Source organism: Durio zibethinus, chromosome 9 (genome assembly GCF_047325235.1).
Source record: "Durio zibethinus cultivar Kanyao isolate XHJ-2024 chromosome 9, ASM4732523v1, whole genome shotgun sequence".
Classification (NCBI taxonomy): domain Eukaryota; kingdom Viridiplantae; phylum Streptophyta; class Magnoliopsida; order Malvales; family Malvaceae; genus Durio; species Durio zibethinus.
Window position 1 is genome coordinate 28,610,493 of NC_143170.1, and position 20,484 is coordinate 28,630,976.

Genomic DNA, 20,484 nt, shown 5'->3' on the forward strand with positions numbered 1-20,484 from the left:
TAATAACCGTGCCCCAAGGCCCATACCCATCCATCTGATGCCGACCAAGCTTTTGTCAAAATTTCCCACCGAATTTAGATAGTGGGCCTGCAGAACAAGACTTGGAAGAACGCTATTCAAAAAGGTGGATATGTGTATTTTTCAACTTTGAACACAATTCTTGATCACGTACAATTTGTTCGTGAGATCTGAGATAACGCTGTCGTCCCTTGACACTGGACGTCGCTAGCTTGTTGAAAAGGTCAGCGGGAATGGGAGGTTGAGAGCCATGATACGCTGCTCTCAATTGCTGACAAAAATCGGGAATGAGAACCACTAAAGCTTCAGAACTTAATCCACGTTTAACGCGTAAATTAGATATGCTAATATTCTATACGGTACATTGATATGGAAATAAACTTTTAGTTTTAACAATCAAAATTCAATAACAAAAATGCGTATGACTAGATTCTTTTGTGAAACTACAAATAACGTTCTTGTAGCCTTTGCCACTCGACTAATTTTGTCTCAACCGAGTGTCAATGTATGAGAATTTTGTAAATAATATTCAGCTAGTTTATAGGTTAGTGAGAAAACTTACAATATAAATTATGAATATAATAAGAAAAATAGAATATAAAAGTAAGATTATTTAAAATTTTAGTAATAATTATATATGAATTTAACAAAATAAAAAGAAAAATTCGTGTTTTCGTAACAACACAAATTATGCATACAATTTTCATATAAAATATAATATAAATACAAAAATTTTAATATTTTATGTTACATGAATATATGAATTATCATATTACTTGAAACCATGATACACTCTAGTCCACCAACAGCTTCAAATGGGTTCCATTGTTTGACAAAAATCATAAATGTGGACCATTCAAACTCAGTGCAAATGTAAATGGTCAAACAATTTAAACTTTTGTTAAATTGCCAAATTCATAGAGTGCAAGTTTAGCAGTTTATTTGGGGTTGGGGCAACTTCCACAGACCTCACTCACTTTGCACCCCCCACAAGATACGTTATATATTATTTGTAGATGTAGATGGTCAAACAATTTAAACTTTTGTCAAAATTTCCAAATTCATATAGTCCAACTTTAGTAGTTTATTTGTTTGGGCAACTTCCACGGGCCTCACTCACTGTGCACCCCCACAATATTAGTTGTCTATTATTTGCATATGTAGATAGTCAAACAATTTAAACTTTTGTTAAATTTCCAAATTCATATAATCCAAGTTTAGCAGTTTATTTCGAATTGGAGGTTCCTAAGCTTTAGGTTTGGGCAACCTCCACAGACCTCACTCTGCACCCTTATAAGAGACGTTATATATTATTTCCTTTGTGATTCATCAATTTCAAAGTTCTTTTTTAATCTTTTTCTCTCCATGACCTGCAATTAAAAATGTTTAAAAAAAATTTGTCATCGGACTCATTTGAAGCACATAACTCAATTGCCAACTACTTAGGCTAAGTAGTTGATACAATTAAGAGTGTAAATGATACATTAATACTCATAAATTACTTAAGTTTGATTCAAATAAAACTCGAATTTTGCTCGATCATTATTGAGTCGAACTCGAGCTCGAATAATTTAACTCATCGATCAAGCAGAATTTGAGCATTTTTATACCTGATTCAAATTGCTCGTGAGACTAATTGAGTTTTTATATTTAAATATATTTTTATTATTTTAATTAATAAAATATCTCGAGCTCGAGCTTGAGCACAAATAATCGAGATTTTGTCGAATATAAGAATCGAGTTTATTTTTACATATTAATCGAGTCTAATTAAGCAGTTCGAATAATTCAATTTTTATATCGAGTTGAGCTCGAGTTAAAAAAATAAAAGTCGATCGAGTTCGAGCTGAGTTTCGAGACTCAAATTTTGAATCAAACTCGAACTCGAACTTAATATTATATCAACTCGAACTTAATCAATTACACCTCCAGATACAATCAAGGATTTTCATGTAAATGTAATACTCGGAGGAAACAACAAAAACAGCAAAATAAGCCACGTTAAAAGGAAAAAAAATTGTGTATTGCTGCCATCCACTTGGGAATCATCAGACTAATGCTTGTCTGTTGAGGAAGTGTTATTCACTAGTTTAGAGCTTAATTAGATACATCTAGTTGAATACCAGTATCTCTATCTACCAGAAACAGCCTACTTCAAGCTGCTGAGATACCCTACTCATAGTTGGTCGAGACTGGGGATTGGCACCACAACATAGGATTGCAATATTTAACACGAATGATAATTCATCTTCAAGTTTTTGGTCCACAGGAGAAGAGGGACGGGGATCTAAGACATCTTCCAAGCCGATTTTATGATCAGGGGATGAATGGAGATAGGATATAAGTTCCCCAGGATGGTTTCCCATCAAAACTTCAAGTGCTAAAACGCCATAGCTATATACATCGCATTTTTCTGTGACTGCCATGGAGTAAGCAAGCTCTGCAGCAACAAACATTCTTTGATTGATGATGGAAATTTCAACCTTATTTTGCAATAAATATAGATATAAATGGTCCCCTAAGTTATATTGATGATGTTGTTTTGCTATTTTACTTTCAAACCAAAACTGGAAATTAAGAACAGTTCATTGCCACTAAATATCCAATTTCTCACATAAAAGTTCGTTTGAGAATATTGAAAAAATTACCCCTATTATGAGCATGGAAGTTTTAACAATGGATTTTCCGAAATCAAGCTAAAGATTAAGTGATAAATGGCTCAGGATTCTTAGATCATGAATACTCAAGTGCGGAGAGACTAAGAGAGAAAGCGAGAGTGCAAATGCAGATTACCTGGAGCAACATAGCCATAAGTTCCTGCAACTGCAGTCCAGTTGGATGAGTTAGGATTCAACAACCTTGCAGTGCCAAAATCTGATACACGGGCCTCAAGTTCAGGACTCAATAAGACATTCTTGCTCGATATGTCTCGATGAATTATTTGTGGAACACAATCATGATGCATATACGATAGAGCATGAGCTACCCCTTTAATAACTCTAATCCTTTTCGTCCAATCTAATTCCTTTGCTCCTACGTCATTGCTCAAGATCTTAGCCAAGCTTCCCCTTTCCATAAACTCATACACCAACAATAAATGTCTAATTTGGGAACAAAATCCATAGAGCTTTACAATGTTTCGATGGCTTATCTCTGTCAGAGCCGCAATCTCATTCTTGAAACTTTTCACTTCCTCCATCTCTATGTCACCATGGGAGCTCAACTTCTTAACAGCAAATACTTGGCCATCTGCCATTTCTGCTTTGTAAACTTCTCCAAATCCTCCCACTCCTATGCAACATGTCTCGTCAAAGTTCTTTGTCGCTTCAAGGATGTCTTTGTACATGAATTTCCCATTAAACTGCCATATTGGGAAAAGATTTTCTCTTATTGGTATGTCTTCAAGTTCGGACTGATTTACTGATCTCTGATGGAGAAAAGCTAAAATCCATATGCAAACCATTACAAAGATTAATATACTTGCCAGGGATGCAACAACAATAACAACAATCTTGTTCTTATCATTTCTACCGTTCTTCTCTGTAGATGTGGCACTGCAGGGTTTTAAACATTGTCTTTCGCCGCATAGATCTTTGTTGTTCCTAAAAGCCTCTGGTTGAGCTGACCGGAAGAAGTTGCTGTTGGGAAGAGGACCCTCCAAGTTATTGTCTGAAAGATTAACGGACACCAAGCTCCAAAGATTGCTAAGCGAAGAAGGAACTTCACCAGAAAGATTGTTGTGGGATAGGTTTAAGTTTTCCAAATTTGTAAGCTTCCCAAACTGCCATGGTATCTCTCCAGAAAGTGAATTATAACTTAAATCTAGTAAACCTTGTAGGGCTACAAGATTACCAATTTGATACGGAATTGTAGCATTCAAGCGGTTTTCATTCAAACGTAAATTCTGCAGCTTGGAACAGTCCCCTAACTGATATGGAATTGACCCGCTGAGTCTATTTGTTGAGAGATCTAGAGACTGTAAATTCGATAGTCTTCCAATTCCTGCGGGTATTTGACCCGAAAGCTTGTTATCATTCAGGCTTAAGGAAAACAATTTCGATAATTTTCCAACTTGTGAAGGAATGATTCCCGAAAGTTGGTTGGAAGAAAGGTCAAGCTCCACTAATTGGTTCAACTGACTAATCTCATCAGGGATCTTACCACCTATCATATTACCGGCAGCTTTCAGCAGTGTCAAGTTCCGATATTCTCCCCAATTTGAAGAGAGCTCACCACTCAGTTTGTTGTAACTCAAGTCAATATATGTGAGGTTTGGGTACAAACCAAAATCTTGGGCTATGTTTCCAGTAAGTTGATTATATTCAAGCCGAACTCTGTACAAGGTCTTGCAATTCCTCAGGCTCTTTGGGATGGGACCTGAGAAGTTGTTGAAGGAGGCACTGAAATTGACAAGCTTTCCACCTCCACAAACTTGTGACGGTAAGTTACCACTGAAGTTGTTGACGGCCAGATGTAGAACTACTAATGATGAAAGATTTCCCAACTCCTCCGGTACAAGACCAGTTAGGTGGTTTATGTGCAAATATAGAATATTTAACTTGCGTAAAGTTCCAAAACTAACAGGAATGTTTCCTGAAAGTCGAAGACTGGAAAGCTGTAGAACAGTTAAACTGCTCAAATTACCCAAAGATGGAGGGATAGGCCCATAGAAAAGACTCCCATCTAGAGCTAGCAAAGAAAGATGTTTCAAATTCCCTATCTCATTAGGAATTCTGCCACTAAGTAGAGTATCTTGAAGGAGAAAATTTTTGAGACTAATGAGGCCTGTTTTCGATCGACTAGTTCCATCGGGGAATAAAGACGGGTATAACTCACCCGTTATGTTGTTTCGTGAAATGTCAAGCTCATAAACTTGAGTGAGATTGGCAAGAGAGATAGGAAGCTGGCTGTTAAAAGAATTTGTGGAAAGATCAAGGAACTGGAGTTTTGAAAGCAAACCAATGCTGGAAGGTATTTTGCCCGTGAGCTGGTTTACTTTAAGATCAAGCCGAAGAAGGTGCGGGAAGGAAGAAAAATCTAATTTTTCAATGGTACCTCTCAGACCTGTGTATGCAAGATTTATTGCAATTACATTTCCTGCACTATTACAGGTTATTCCACGCCATCTGCATGGACTCTGAGTAGTAGCATTGGCAGGAGCTGGAGTGACCCATGACTCGAGAATAGACTGATTTCCGAGGCTTTCTTTCCATTTGAGCAAGGCCTCAGCTTCTCTAATCGGGGCAGAATTGGCTTTCCAGGAAGAAGGCAATACCAAAAAAGCTAGAAAGAGAGTAAGAGAGTAAGAGAGAGATACTTTTCTTCGAAATTAGGCATAGTTTCACAAAGCCTTTTCTTTTCTTTTCTTTTTTTCTTTTTTTTCCTTCTGGTTCTGGTATTCAATGGCAATGGCATGATTTGGTTATATAGGGTATAGGTGACCTCTTGGCTTCTCACCCAACTCGCAAGTCAGAAGACGACGTTTGTTAAGACTCCCAAATCCCACGTTAACGTGGAATACAGACTACGATTTGAATTGACATTTGTGACAAATTCCCATCAAGATAGTAAAACTACAGTTGGATCATCCCTTGCGAAACGAAACTAGTCTTTTAATCAGCATATTTTCTTCAAAAGTTTTATCACAACTTATTTATTGCGTCAAAAGAATTTTCCCTCAATCAGTATTAAAACCAGAAAAAAAACGAAACGATATAGACTGAATCAAAATTTTAAATGATTGACTTGAAGCCCAATCCCAACGGAACTTGCAGGCCTATAGTTGATCCTCTTATGTTATATTGGTGTATAAGATGATCATGAAAAAGATAAAATAATAGTAATATTATATTATATTTTATTTATATTTAAAAAAAGAGATTAAATTACAAAAAGAATTAAATGTTCTATTCGTATAAAATAATTCAATCTTCTCAAAATAAAGAGAATTATTTTTAATTTATGAGATTAATTTTAAATTTATTATTGTAACTTTAAAAATGATATCAACAATACAAATGGTATAATTTTGATTAATAAATAAATTATTTTATTATAATCCTTGCACACATCAAATATAAAATAATATGATATTATTTAATGTAATCATAATCATAATATTATTTTATCTTATCTTATCATAACTCTATGTGTCAAATGTATCCTTAGTAAATATAAGTCATTTTTACTTGATCATTCTTATCAAATATATAAGTATTTTCTTTTACTATTAATTATTTTTTAAAAATTGTTAAATTTTCTTGTAAGTGATGTTTAATTGACACTTTTTTTTGGCTTTTTTGTGAAAAAAAAAAAAAAAAGCAAACTAAAGGTTAATATCAATATTTGCATATGATTTTAAAAGACATTTGGCTTTATTTTGGAGCTCAATTTGAAGGTATAGCCATAAAAAGCATATTTCAATTAGGTGAGAACCCTCCCAAGCTTCTAAATGGACTGTAATTAGTTAAGTAGTACATAATTAAAAATAAAAAAAATGATAAAAAAAGAGATATTTGACTAAGTAGTTAAGATTTTAATTAAAAAATAAAAATATGTATTATGAAAAATAAATAGAAAAGGTTACTATCAGTATTTACAAATGATTTAGAGGTTGCAAAAATAATAAAAGTAATTGTGTAATTACTAATTAACTCTGTATATAAAATATATATATATATATATATAAAGTATAAGCCATTAATTCAAAGACACATTGAAACAAAAATAAGGTGGAATTGTTAATGTAAGGACATAATAATAAATTAATTATATAGTTGGTAGCAATCCGAAGTCATGTAAATCTCCCTACTACTGAATCTCAAAATGAATTAGACATCGCCTAAAAGAGAATTAAGCAAACAAATTTAGTACAGGAGAAAAAAAGGTTAAGCCGCAGCCAGAAACTGATGCTTCACCGGGGAACACGACAATGTCATATGGAAGCCCAGCAACTGCAGCTCCAATGACGAGTCCAACCCAGTAAACTACTTGGTTCTCGAAGAGACCAGCAATGACAGCAGACACAAAGGCCAATGCAGGGTTCATTGACCCTCCAGCGAACGGACCAGCGGCCAAGGCCATGGCTCCTGCCATCAATCCTATTGCCAAGGGTCCAACGGTGCCAAATGGACCAGTTCTAGGGTCATCAGCAGCATAAACAGTGTATACCAATGCGAATGCAAGCACACCTTCGAGCATGGATGCTCCGAATCCAGTCATTTCATTTGCAATCGTATAAGTTGGGACATGCTGCAAAAATTACAGGCACTTTTAAATAAATTGGCTTCCTTCGTGGTCAGAAGTATTTTACCTGCCAAAAACTTTTAGCACAAATCTTTGAATTTGATTGTTCATGTAAAGCTTCCTAAGAAAGAAGTGCAAAATCATTTATCCTTTTTTTCCTTTTAACTATGATTTCTGTAAAACATTGTTGTTCGTAGGAAGGAAAAGATGAAGGAATGAAATAGGTCGAAGGAAAGATGAGGATATCTTTTTCATAATGTGTAGTTTTGTAGTACATGAGATGCTTGTAGTTTTGTTTTAGTAAATAATATGTGTTGCAAATTGCTAAACTGAAGCATATGAAGGAGATACCAATTCAAATTCACGTTTAGCAAAGATCTAAATTTTGGTGTTGCTACTGATTTCTCTTTCTAAATTGTTGCAAGAATGCCTCATCAACTACATTATGCAGACATAGGCTACTAATGTGTGATGAACAATTAGATGTGTGTTAGTGGTTTATGGAAGTTAGATGTTTGTTAGTGGTTTATGGATGTTAGATGTGTGTTAATGGTTTATGGAAGTTAGTTGTGTGTTAGTGGTTTTTGTTTATGGCTTGCAAATAGGAAGATCATGCCTTGTGACTAGTAGTCATTCTAGTTTTAGGTTAAAATCCTTTTGTATTTAAGGAAGTTGCATCAAATGAATAAGAGGTACAACATTTTCAATTTCATATTCTCATTGTTCATTCTCATAAGTTTTTTTTGTCTCTGTAAAAACTAACAAAATTGGTATCAGAGCCAAGCCTCTTAGGGGATCTGTGAGTTGAGTGAACAAAAAAAAAATTATTACAAATAAAAATCCTCTACACAAACACAGCAATACATAAAACCCTTAGTCAAATGGAGTCAGATAAGACATTCTCTGTTGAACCATCAATCTTTGATGGTGACAACTATCAAGCCTAGGCTGTTAGAATGGCAATACATTTGGATGCTTTGGATCTGTGGAAAGCAATGGAGGATGACTATGAAATTCTTGCACTACCTACTAATCCAATAGTTGCTCAGCTCAAGAATCGTAAGGAGAAATGGACCAAAAAGTCAAAAGCAAAAGCTTGCTTATATTCTACAGTTTCAAGCATAATATTCACCAGAATCATGAACCTACAATCAGCCAAAGAGATCTAGGAGTATCTTAAAAAGGAATACCAAGGCAATGAGGGGACAAAGAACATATAGGTGTTGAATTTGGTCAAAGAATTTGAAATGCAAATAATGAAAGAGTCAGAATTCATCAAAGAGTACTCTAACAAGCTGCTCAGTATTGTGAGCAAGGTGAGACTATTTGGTAAGGATTTTTTTTATGAGAGAATTGTGCAAAAAATTTTGGTTACATTATTTGAGAAACATGAAGCTAAAATCTCTTTTTTAGAAGAGTCAAAGGATCTATCAAGCATTCTTTTGGCAGAGTTAGTGAATGCATTGCAAGCATAAAAACAAATAAGGATGATGAGACAAGAGAATTGTATGGAAGGTGCTTTTCAAGCAAAGGCATAGAATTCAGGATGAGGCAAAAAAAGAAAGAATAATAGGAAGTAGAACAACAATAAGCTTGGCAATAATGTAGGCAACAACAAAAGCAAGGATGGAACTTATCCACCTTGTCCACACTGCAAAAAGACTAACCATCCGCAGAAGAAGTGCTGATGGAGGCTAGATATTCAATGTGGAAAATGTGGTTAGATTGGGCACAAGAAAAAGATTTGCAAATTACATAAGCATGAAGATGAAGCAAAAGTCACTACTGAACAATATCAAGAGGACCAGTTGTTTGTTGCAACATGCTTTGCAACGAACAGCAGTTCTAGTGACTCTTAGCTTATTGATAGTGGTTGTACAAACCACATGATAAATGATCAAGAACTTTTTAAAGAATTTGATAAAACTAACATTTCCAAAGTCAAGATTGGAAATAGTGAATACATCGCAGTCAAGGGCAAAGGAATAGTGGTCATAGAGAGGCCTAATAAGTTTGAAATGCATTATTGATATTTTATATATGCCTAACATTGATCAAAACTTGCTTAGTGTTGGACAACTGCTTGAGAAGGGTTTCAAAATATTATTCGAAGACAAATGGTGTAAGATAAAAAATGCAAAAGGTATAGATACATTTAAGATAAAAATGAAAGAAAAAAGCTTTGCTCTAAATCTAATGGAGGAAAAACATATAACCTTTCCATGTAACACAAGCAATGCAAAATTATGGCATAAGAGGCTTAGGGATTTCCATTAAGCTAGACTTTTTTATATGCAAAAACACAATCTAGTGAAAAAAGTACCATTGCTAAAAGAGAAGATGGTAGATTGTGCAGCTTGTCAGTATGGCAAACAAGTTAAAAGTTTTTTTTCTCAAATTGTGTGAAAAGCAACACAAAAGCTTTAACTAGTTCATACAGATGTTGGAGGACCTAAAAGAAATCATCCTTAAATGACAGTAAGTACTATGTTGTCTTTATTAATGATTATACTAGATTCTGTTGGATTTATTTTCTTAAATTCAAATCTGAGGTTGCTGGTGTATTTTGGAAATTTAAAATATGGGTGGATAATCAAAGTGGTTGCAGAATGCAGGTAATAAGGTCAGAAGGAATACATTTTTTATAGGTTTAACAATTTTTATGAAGAAGTTAGTATTGAGCATCAACTTACAGCATCCTATACTCCACAACAAAATAGAGTAAGTGAAAGGAAAAATAGAACCATAATAGAGATGATAAGGTGTATGCTATATGAAAAGGAGCTACCAAAGAAATTGTGGGCAGAAGCTGCAAATACAGAAGTCTTTCTACTAAATCGACTACGAACCAAAGTTCTCTAGAAGAGAACTCCATTTGAAGCATGGTTTGGTTATAAACCAGACTTGCAACATCTAAGAACCTTTGGTTGCTTATGTTTTCTTATGTGCCATAGGTAAAAAGAGACAAACTAGACAAAAAGGCAAAACCAAGAGTCTTCATTAGATGTAGCAGTCATCTAAGGCTTACAAAAGTTTTCAACTATAAAATGAAAAAATTCTTGTGAACAAAGATGTTAAGTTCATAGAGGATAGACAATGGAATTGGAAGGAGTTAGAAAAGAATTAAAACTCAAAGTTTCAGCAAAATCTTGAGTTTCTATTTTTTTTCTTCTTTATTTGTATATTTATTTATATTACTTAGTTATTTCTCTTTCTTTTCGTATGCATATTTAAAATAAATTTTTATAATAAATTCATGATCCCTACCAAACGATTAGAGGATTTAAGTTTTGAATTATAAATTCTACTAAACGATTGGAGAATTTCATAATGAATTTTTAAAAAATAATTTTTCAATCCTACCAAACAATTGGAAGATTCAAATTTTCACTAAATCTTACCAAATTATTGGAAGATTTAATGACTTTTTTTTTTCAAAAGAAATTTTGAGGTTTTCAATTAAAAATCTCACCACACGATTATGGGATATGCATTGATATAAATCTTACAAAACAATTAAAGGATTTTATTATTTACTTTCAAAAAATAATTTTACAGAAAATATGTTAATGAATCCGATGATAGAACCTCTTCAAAGTGGAACACAAGTCTCCATGAATACTTCAAAGGTAAAAAAACTATCTTAAATCACTACCAAACAATTAGAGTAATTTTACGATCAATTTTTAATAATTAAATTTACTTGGTAAAAATTCAAAAATATTTTAAAGCTTGGATAACATAAAATCAAATTGATACCATCCTTCGATGGGCGTTGTGAGGGTGTTATAACATTCCTCACATGTAATCGTACTCCTAAACCTAGTGCTGGTTTCATAGACATGAATCTATTTTTAAAGTTACCTAAGTCAAATTTTTGACTTCTCATTAAAATGGGACAAATTCAATTAGGTGACCAATTGCACCTAAATAAAAATGATTGGTTGCGACTCCTAAAATCAAGTCTAACTATAAGTTTTCAAATCTATACATTATGACAAGAATCATCAAACCTGAGGGTATGGAAAGTGAGCTTTAACCTTTCTTCCTATGTTCTGAGTGTAGCTTAGATCAAGAGCAACATCAACCTATTGCAACCATCTCATAGAGAAGTTAGTCACTTCAACTGTCATTTCATGACAATAATTTACTCAAAACAATAAAAGTACAATATGAAAAAGTAAAACAAGAACTATGGTGCCAAAAGTAAACTCAGGCCTTGAAAAATACCATGATTGTGTAAGTTTGCGTACTTGCAAGTGTCTTCAGATGCATAAACATTCAATAATTAAGAATCATTTCATGAAACATAAAATTTAGAAATTACTTTAAAATCCAACTTGTCTTAACAATCTTCCTATATTAAGCCATAATTGCCTATTCTATGGAATTGTGCCATTCAAGAGATTTTCATTCAAACATAAATTTTGCAGCTTGGAATAATCCCCTAATTAATGTGAACTTGGCCCACTGAGTCTATTTGTCAAGAGATCTAGAGAATGCAAATTCAACACTCTACCAATTCTTGCAAGTTTTTTTACCTAAAAGCTTGTTATCATCCAGGCTTAAGGAAAACAATTTTAATAATTTTCCAACTTGTGAAAGAATGATTCCTAAATGTTGGTTGGAAGAAAGGTCAAGCTCCACTAATTGGTTCAACTAATTAATTTCATTTAGGATCATACTGTTAGGATTTGCCTTGAATCTCATGATCCCACATCGAAAGTTAAGTGAGTTTGAGTTTGTTTTGTATCCCATATCGGGAGTTTAGTAAAAGTATAAGGGGTTTCACCCTTATAAATAAGATGTTTAGGTTTTCATTTGTTAATCCCAAATAGTTAGACATGAAGAGAATAGTTGGTGAGTAAGCTATTAAAATGGTATAATTGGGTTTTGGGTTAAGTTTTGAGTAAGGAATTTTTGGTGACTTTTCTCATTCCAAAAGTTTCATAGTTGTAAAGATTTATTTGTTAGTGGATTATGTTTAGAGTAGGCCATTTTGAGTTGGGCCGAAATAAATATATTTGTGTATTTTTTTTCTTGATTTGAGCTTGCTATTTTGTATATAGGTACTGCGTGTACATGTTGATTTCCTAACAAATGGTATCAGAGCTATGATAATCCCTAACAAGTGGTATTAGAGCAAGGTTTTAGGTTTGTGGGAAGAAGAGGCAGGCTTAAGAGATCATGAAGCAAGTATTTCAAAATGTTTGAAGAATATATGTCTAGTATGCCTATACCCAAGTTTGAGGTTTCGTTATTTGATAGAAAGAGTAATTTCATGTTATGATAAAGTACGATTCAATATATGTTAGTACAATAATAGTTGGATTAGGCATTAGAGAGTAATAAGCCTAAGGGAATGTCTGACTGTAATTGGAATAAAATTCAAAAAAATCCTATTAGTACTATTAGATTGGTGCTAGCCTTAGAGGTCAAGTACAATGTGTTGATTGAGAGTACTCTGAAGAGTTTGTAGGATAAGCTTGAGGGTATTTACATATCGAAGTCATTGACTAACAGGTTATGTTTGAAGATGGATTTGTATTCTCTAAAAATAAAAGAAGGTACTAATTTTCATAATCATCGAATAAGTTTAATTTATTGGTTTCTTAATTTTTGACTATTTCTGTTGATAAGTTAGAAGATAAAGAGAGGCTTAAAGTTTGTTGTCACATTTGCCCAAGTCCTATAGACCTTTAATTTAAACTTTATTAGTGGTTAGATCTACTTTGAAGTTGAATGATGTAACTACCCTGTTGCATGAGAACAAAAGGTTTATGAGAACACAAAACTCATCACTAGGAGAGAGTACATTAGCTGTAAAGGGTTTTGATCAAGAGAGGACTCAAAAAAAGATTGATAGATCAAAAAGGAGATCCAAGTCAAGAGATAAATATTATAATGATATAAAATGTTATTATTGTGGTGAAAAATGACATATCCAAGTACGCTACAAGAAGTTGAGAAAGAATATGATTGTTTTCAAAAGGACAAATGATGAAAAGAAATCAAATGAAAGAAAGAGTGATACTACTATTATTGTGTCCAATGATGATGATGTCATTTCAACGACTTGTATAGATAAGATTCAGACTTTGAAAGATGATAAAGGTTGGGTTTTGGATTCAGCTGCTATAGTTCATGTTTGCAATGATAAGAGTTGCTTGGTGGAGTTAAAAGAGATTGAGAAGTATGGGGATATTATGGTTGCCAACAATAAAAAGGTACAAATTAAAGGCATTAGGAGTGTTCACCTTAGATGTCACAATGGTGTTGTTAGGATGCTTCATCATGTAAGGTATGTGTCGAGTTGTAACTACAATTTGATTGTTTTGGGTGAGTTAGCTTCTTGGAGGTACACATATGATAGTTATGATTAGTTAAAAGTGTACAAGAATGGTTGTGTGAAAGAATGGTAGTGTGATTCTACATGAAAAAAGAGTCAAAAATCACTTGTACATGCTTGATGGAGACTCAGTTGTTAAGATTTGTAAAATGAAGAAAAAGAAGAAGGGCAAACAAGCATGTCAGCTTTGTAGATACTATTGAAATGTTTGGAAATTCAAGTCAATGAAGGATTTATTGGGATTTGCCTTAAATCTCATAATCCCACATCGAAAGTTAAGTGAGTTTAGGTTTGTTTTGTATCCCACATCGAGAGTTTAGTAAAGGTATAAGGGGTTTCAACCTTATAAATAAGATGTTTTGGTTTTCATTAGGCAATCCCAAATAGTTAGACATCAAGAGAATAGCTAGGTGAGTAGGCTATTAAAAAGGTGTAATTTGGTTTTGGATTAAGTTTTGAGTAAGGAGTTTTTGGTGACTTTTCTCATTCCAAAAGTCTCATAGTTATAAAGATTTATTTGCTAGTGGGTTAGGTTTGGAGTAGGTCATTTTAAGTTAGGCCAAAACAAATATATTTTTGTGTTCTTATTCTTGATTTGAGCTTACTATTTTGTGTGTAGGTGTTGTATGTACATGTTGATTTCCCAACACTTGCCACATATCATAATATAGGTAGCTTTTAGTAGTGTAAAATATCGAGATTCTCCCTAATTTGATGAGAGCTCACCACTCAAGTATTTGTAAATCAAGTCAATATATGTGAGGTTTGGATACACACCAAAATTTTGGGCTATGTTTCTTGTAAGTTAATTATATTTAAGCCGAACTCTGTACAAGGTCTTGCATTTATTCAGGCTCTTTAGAATGGGACCTGAGAAGTTGTTGAAAGAGGTATTGAAATTGACAAGCTTTCTACCTCCACAAACTTGTGATGGTAAGTTACCACTAAAGTTGTTGACAGCCAGATGTAGAACTACTAATGATGAACGATTTCCCAACTCTTCCGGTACAAAACTAGTTAAGTGGTTTATATGCAAATACAGAATAGTTAACTTGGGTAAAGTTCCAAAACTAACAAGAATGTTTCTTGAAAGTTGAAAACTAGAAAGTTGTAGAACAGTTAAACTAAATTACCCAAAAATGGAGGGATAAGACCATAAAAATGACTCTTATCTAGAGCTAGCAAAGAAAGATGTTTCAAATTCCCCATCTCATTAGAAATTCTGCCACTTATTAGAATATCTTGAAAGAGAAAATTTTTTAGACTAATAAGGCCAATTTTTGATCAACTAGTTCCATCAGGGAATAAAGACGGGTACAATTCACCTGTTACGTTGTTTTGTGAAATATGAAGCTCATAAACTTGAGTGAGATTGGCAAGAAAGATAGGAAGCTGGCTATTAAAAAAATTTGTGGAAAGATCAAGGAACTAGAGTTTTGAAAGCAAATCTATGTTCGAAGGTATTTTGCCTGTGAGCTGGTTTACATTAAGATCAAGCCGAAGAAGGTATGGGAAGGAAGAAAAATCTAAGTTTTCAATGGTACCTTTCAAACTTGTGTATGCAAGATTTATTTCAATTATGTTTCCTAAATTGTTGTAGGTTATTCCATGCCGTCTGTATGAACTCTAAGTAGTAGCATTGGCAGGAGCTGGAGTGACCCATGACTGGAGAATAAACTAATTTCCAAGGCTTTCTTTCCATTTAAGCAAGGCTTAAGCTTCTCTACTTGGACAGAATTGGCATGCTAGGAAGAAAACAATACCAATAAAGCTAGAAAGAAAGTAAGAGAGAGATATTTTTCTTGGTAATTAGGCATAGTTTCATGAGGCTTTTTCTTTTCTTTCTTGTTCTCTAGTTCTGCTATTCAATGGCAATGGAATGATTTGCTTATATAAGGTATAAATGAACTCTTGGCTTCTCACCCAACTCGCAAGTCAGAAGGCTTATCACAACTTATTTATTGTGTCAAAAGAAATTTCCCTCAATCAGTCTTAAAGCTAGAAAAGAAATGAAACGATATAGATTGAATCCAAGTCTTAAATGGTTGACTTGAAGCCAAATCCTAACGAAACTTGCTGGCCTAAAAGAGAATTTAAAAAACAAACTTAGCAGAAGAGAAAAAAAGGTTAACCCCAGTTCCAAAAATTGATGCTTCACCTAGGAACGCAACAATGTCATGTAGAAGCCCTGCAACTACGGCTCCAATTAGGGGTCCAACCTAGTAAAATACTTGGTTTTTGAAACGACCAGCAATGACAATAGACCCATGGGCTAATACAGGGTTCATTAACCTTCCAAAGAACTGACTTGCTGCTAAGACCATGGTTTCTACCATCAATCCTACTACCAAGGGTTCAACGGTCCCAAATGGATGAGCTTTAGGGTCACCAGCAGCATAAATGGTGTATACCAATGTGAATGCAAGCACACCATCTAGGAAGGATGCTCTGAATCCAGTCATTTCATTTGCAATCGTATAAGTTGGGACATACTATAAAAATTACAAGCACTTTTAAATAAATTTGCTTTCCTTCGAAGTTAGAAGCATTTGATCTTCCAAAACTTTTAGCACAAATCTTTGAATTTGATTGTTATTGTAAAGCTTCTTAAGAAAGAAGTGTAAAATCATTTATCCTTTTTTTTTACTATGATTTCTGTAAAACATTGTTGTTCTTGGGAAGAAAAAGATAAAAGAATGAAGTAGGGCAAAGGAAAGATGAGGACAAAAAAATATCACTAATTTTTCATAAAAAAATGGAAAGGAAAATGAATAGATTTACTCAACTTCACATCCAAGAAATCCAATATTTTCATAAATCAGAGAAAAATGAAAAGAAAACTATCATGGAATTTGGACTAATTGTTTTGTTTTATTATATACTTTCCCTTCTTTCATTTTTCATCATTTGTAGCAAATATAACAATAACTTTCCTCTGTTTTATCCCTTTTTCTCTTTCGTCCAACCAAACATATTGTTAAATAATTAAACAAAGTTGTATTACAGTTTTCTTACTACAAAGTTTACCATTTAAAGGTAATGAAAGACAAAACAAGAGAATAATCTGTGCTTGTAAATGAAGTTAATGTTAGAACAAATAAATAAGAAAAGAGAAATAATAGAAAAGAATTTTGGCTTTGAGGCGTGAAGAATACTTTTTTAAAGGCAATTATATCTTTAAGATACAATAAAGCCTCAAACTTTTCTATTAAAAGCAATGAAAATGGTTATATTTAAAAATTTATTTATAATAAAAATTTATTTATAATGAATGAACAGACATAAACTTTTATTTAAATGATTATGATCTTCTATATAATCATGACCTTTATGAATAATAATCTATTTATATTCAAATAGCTATAATCATTTATTATATGATAATTGTTTCTGTTCAAACATAATTATTTAAAAAATGAATAAAATTAACATAAAAATTAATTTTATTTATCAATAATTAAATCTTTCTATCCAATATGAGATGCACTACATTTTAAACTACCAACAATCCCTTACTAGTTTGGAATGTTGGTGCTTAATTTTTATCTTTTACACAAATAAATATTATGAATACAAGAAAGTATATCTTGATTTAAACCTTCAATTAGCATATATATCTTAGAATTTTAATGAAGTTGATAGTGTTCGTAGATTAAACCTCAACTCTTAGTGTTAGAATTGAATATATAACATTCATAATACTTATTTATTCTTTATCAGAGGTTTATAACTACTTTTTGCACTATTATGACCATGTGCTTATCCTATTTATAAACATTTATAGGAAAGACCCTAATTCTTCTTGTTGAAGCGGTACCACTTCTATGTTTATGTAGATAGAGTTTCCATTATGTCTCTATTGCTTTGGGCATTTAAAACTCCATTAAGAGTATAAAAACTCATTCTTCCCATGTAATGGATCACACTAGTTTTTAAAATCTGAATGGATTTTACTAGTGTTTAACAGACACATAACAATAACTTATTTTTACCCAATAAACTTTGTAATTAGAGGTTACTAATTCAAAGTTGGGTTCTTATTATTGGTGTCTAATAGTAAAGGTTTAAATCCATTCTACTTGTAGTAATACTAACCAAATATTTTGGAATTCAATTTTCTTTTATGGTAATTACCCCCATTTGAGATTGAATCTCTATTATAATCACTTCAGGTTAATATGTCTAAACTTTTCATTTTGTGTATCATTTATATGCTCCAAATATTGTTGCGTAATTATTATTATTTTAAGAAATAGTTGGTTTTGGTTATGGCCACAACTCTATATTATTAATTTCAACCATTCTATTTCCATACTTTTATACATTTTTATTATAATTATACTTTTAGACAATTGAATAAACTCAATGAATATACCAAACGATTTTTGTCCTTCTAAGATTTTTAAAAGCCTTTTTATGATTTACTTTAATAAGTGTTTAAACTTATTAGTTTGTATCATTTGCTCATAAAATTATACTAAAATCTTACAACAATATGGTGCTAATTTTTATTTCTTTTGATCTTATCACCCCCACCATGTGCAAGTATGCATTCTTTTATTAAAGAATATCTCATTCAATTATCAAGATATCATATATACTTAATTAAGTTGCCATTTCATTTATCTTTTCACTATTTGGTGGTTTTTTATTTTTTTAAGTAGGAGGCTTCTAAATCCACCATTAGTAAAAGATAATTAGTTGATATCTTAATATTTCAATAAAAGTTTCAAAACTTTTATATTTTAACTCAATATAAGAGTTTACATCAATAAGTAGATTTCATATATAATCATGCTTCTATAGTTTCCTTTTAAGACTTTTATGTCAATTCATAAAAATTTGTATGAATTTGTTTCATCATGGATACTATTAATAATTTTTTATTACCATGAACAAAACCATTTTCATCATCCAAATTGATCAAATAGCATTCTTTTTGCTATTATAAAAGTTTCAAATTCACAAGATCTTTGAATCACTCATGATTTCCAAAGTAAATACACTTTGAAATTTTAGCTATATAAAATTATAGAAGATAAATTATTTGTATAATCCATGAATTAGACCATATATATAATAAAAAATTACCACAACATGATCAAGATTGTGGCATGAATTTTGGCTTATGGCTATTTTAAGCCAACCATAATAATCCATCTCATACCTACAAATCATGTAAATTTGGCAATTAAAGTTATCTCATTTATAATAATGGCTTTTAGTGTAAATCAACTAGCTCAAATATTATCATGAGTTTTCAGTGCATATAGTAATTGCCCAATGGCCAATTCCAAGTTCATGATCATTGAAACCTTTAAACTTGATTTCAAATTTTTATGAGAACTTTCTTTCTCCACTATTGTGTAGCCTATATATCTCTATTATTTATCACTTTTAATTGGTCAAAACATTTTCAGATATATAATAAATTCAAACTTGACTTATAGGACCAATAAGCCTATATACAATAAAAGCCTATAGCATATTTAACTCCAATTTCAAATACTTTTACAATCATTTTGTAACCAATATGTTCATATCTAGATCACCATATCAATGCAAGTCATGAAACAAGAATCCAAAGAATCATTTTCATAAAATAGTATAAAAATAATTATAATATGAGTTCTACTCATATTTCATGCAAAAATTTGTGAAGAATTTGCATTGGTTAAATCATTGATTGGCTAACTCTAAGGTTTACGACTTTCACAAACTAATATTATTATCTAAGCCCATATGTTAACATGGTATATAACTAGCCACATCCTTGCCATTGTCATGAAATTATTGAAAACCTCATAAACTTGTTCACTTTTCATTTTAACAGCCTACAAAAGGGCATATTTTAGGTATAAGAAGCAAAATTACCTTCATTGTGTTTAACTAATAATGTATTAATTGGATGGTGCATTCAATCTCCATACTCCATATCTTTCTTATATGTATACAAAAGAAAATTTCATCCCATTTAGTTCATTTTTGTAATATATGGTAAACTGTACCAATGTTCTCCATGTCATAACAAAATGGAATTAAACACATGCATGTATTGGTGCTTTTGGAACATTGAATTTGCATGTTCTTTTTTAATTTATAAACATGCCTAATTAGACATTGATGAGCATCCTTTAAAATGCTAGTAACCAATAGATTCTTCAATATTTTTTAATAGCATGCCTTTTTGTTTAATCAATATCCCATATGTGAAAAGCAATAATGCTTTTGTTTTTATAACCATTGATTAACTCTTTGATGGCTTTTTATGATTTCCACTTTGTGATTGTTCACAATAAAATTTCATTTTGAAAATCACTGCTAGTGCAATACACCCAATAGGGAAAATACATGTCACTCCACCCATGTTTCTGATAATAATCATTATTTGGTTTATTATCCACCAATTAATCCATGAAACACCATATCTTAATAATAATTATTCACATATATGAATTTAATTTTAATTGATTTTCATGAAAATTAAACACTAGTCAAATTTTGAACTAATAATAATATTTTTAAAAATAATTATATCAACATTTACTTTATAATGATCAACAAAGATAGAAGCATATAAATAGCTTGACTCAACTTATTATCTCCATGTTGGTGCCATGATTTAATAGCAAAACAATTTTGTAGCCAAATCTTATTTTTTGCATGTATTCTACTTGCATCTAATTTTTCATTGTAAATTCTTTTACCTATTTTTGATTGTTTTCATAGAAACTATGGGACAATTTGCCTGTTCTATATATAACTAAGACACGACAATTAAACAATCAGCCACTTCATTATAACCTAATTTAATCTAGTACTCGATAACAAATGATAATTCTTTCGATCGTAAATCAATTCATTTCTTTGTC

General features: G+C 32.0%; 1 protein-coding gene and 3 pseudogenes across 1 annotated transcript; 1 reads left to right on the top strand and 3 right to left on the bottom strand.

Annotated features, from left to right (window-relative positions):
- Positions 1–1,834: 1,834 nt before the first annotated feature.
- LOC111303995 (uncharacterized) lies at positions 1,835–5,561 on the bottom strand. Its single transcript, XM_022900530.2, has 3 exons — positions 5,540–5,561; positions 2,812–5,334; positions 1,835–2,458 (listed from the first exon to the last, which is right to left on the bottom strand). The coding sequence occupies exons 1-3, from the start codon at positions 5,559–5,561 to the stop codon at positions 2,154–2,156; spliced, it is 2,850 nt and encodes a 949-aa protein (XP_022756265.2). The 3' UTR covers positions 1,835–2,153.
- Positions 5,562–6,870: 1,309 nt separating this feature from the next.
- Positions 6,871–20,484, bottom strand: part of LOC111303986 (putative aquaporin TIP5-1) — a 58,962-nt pseudogene continuing 45,348 nt past the window's right edge.
- On the top strand, positions 8,220–9,540 carry LOC149516933 (uncharacterized; annotated as a pseudogene).
- LOC149516934 (uncharacterized) lies at positions 14,217–16,074 on the bottom strand (annotated as a pseudogene).

Excerpts from the sequence above, each read along its gene's own strand:
- LOC111303995 (XM_022900530.2), bottom strand. The coding sequence starts at position 5,561 with ATGTCAATTCAAATCGTAGTCT. Across the intron at positions 5,335-5,539 it reads GTCAATTCAAATCGTAGTCT|TATCTCTCTCTTACTCTCTT; the intron begins GTATTCCACGTT and ends TTCGAAGAAAAG. Across the intron at positions 2,459-2,811 it reads TTATGGCTATGTTGCTCCAG|AGCTTGCTTACTCCATGGCA; the intron begins GTAATCTGCATT and ends TTGTTGCTGCAG.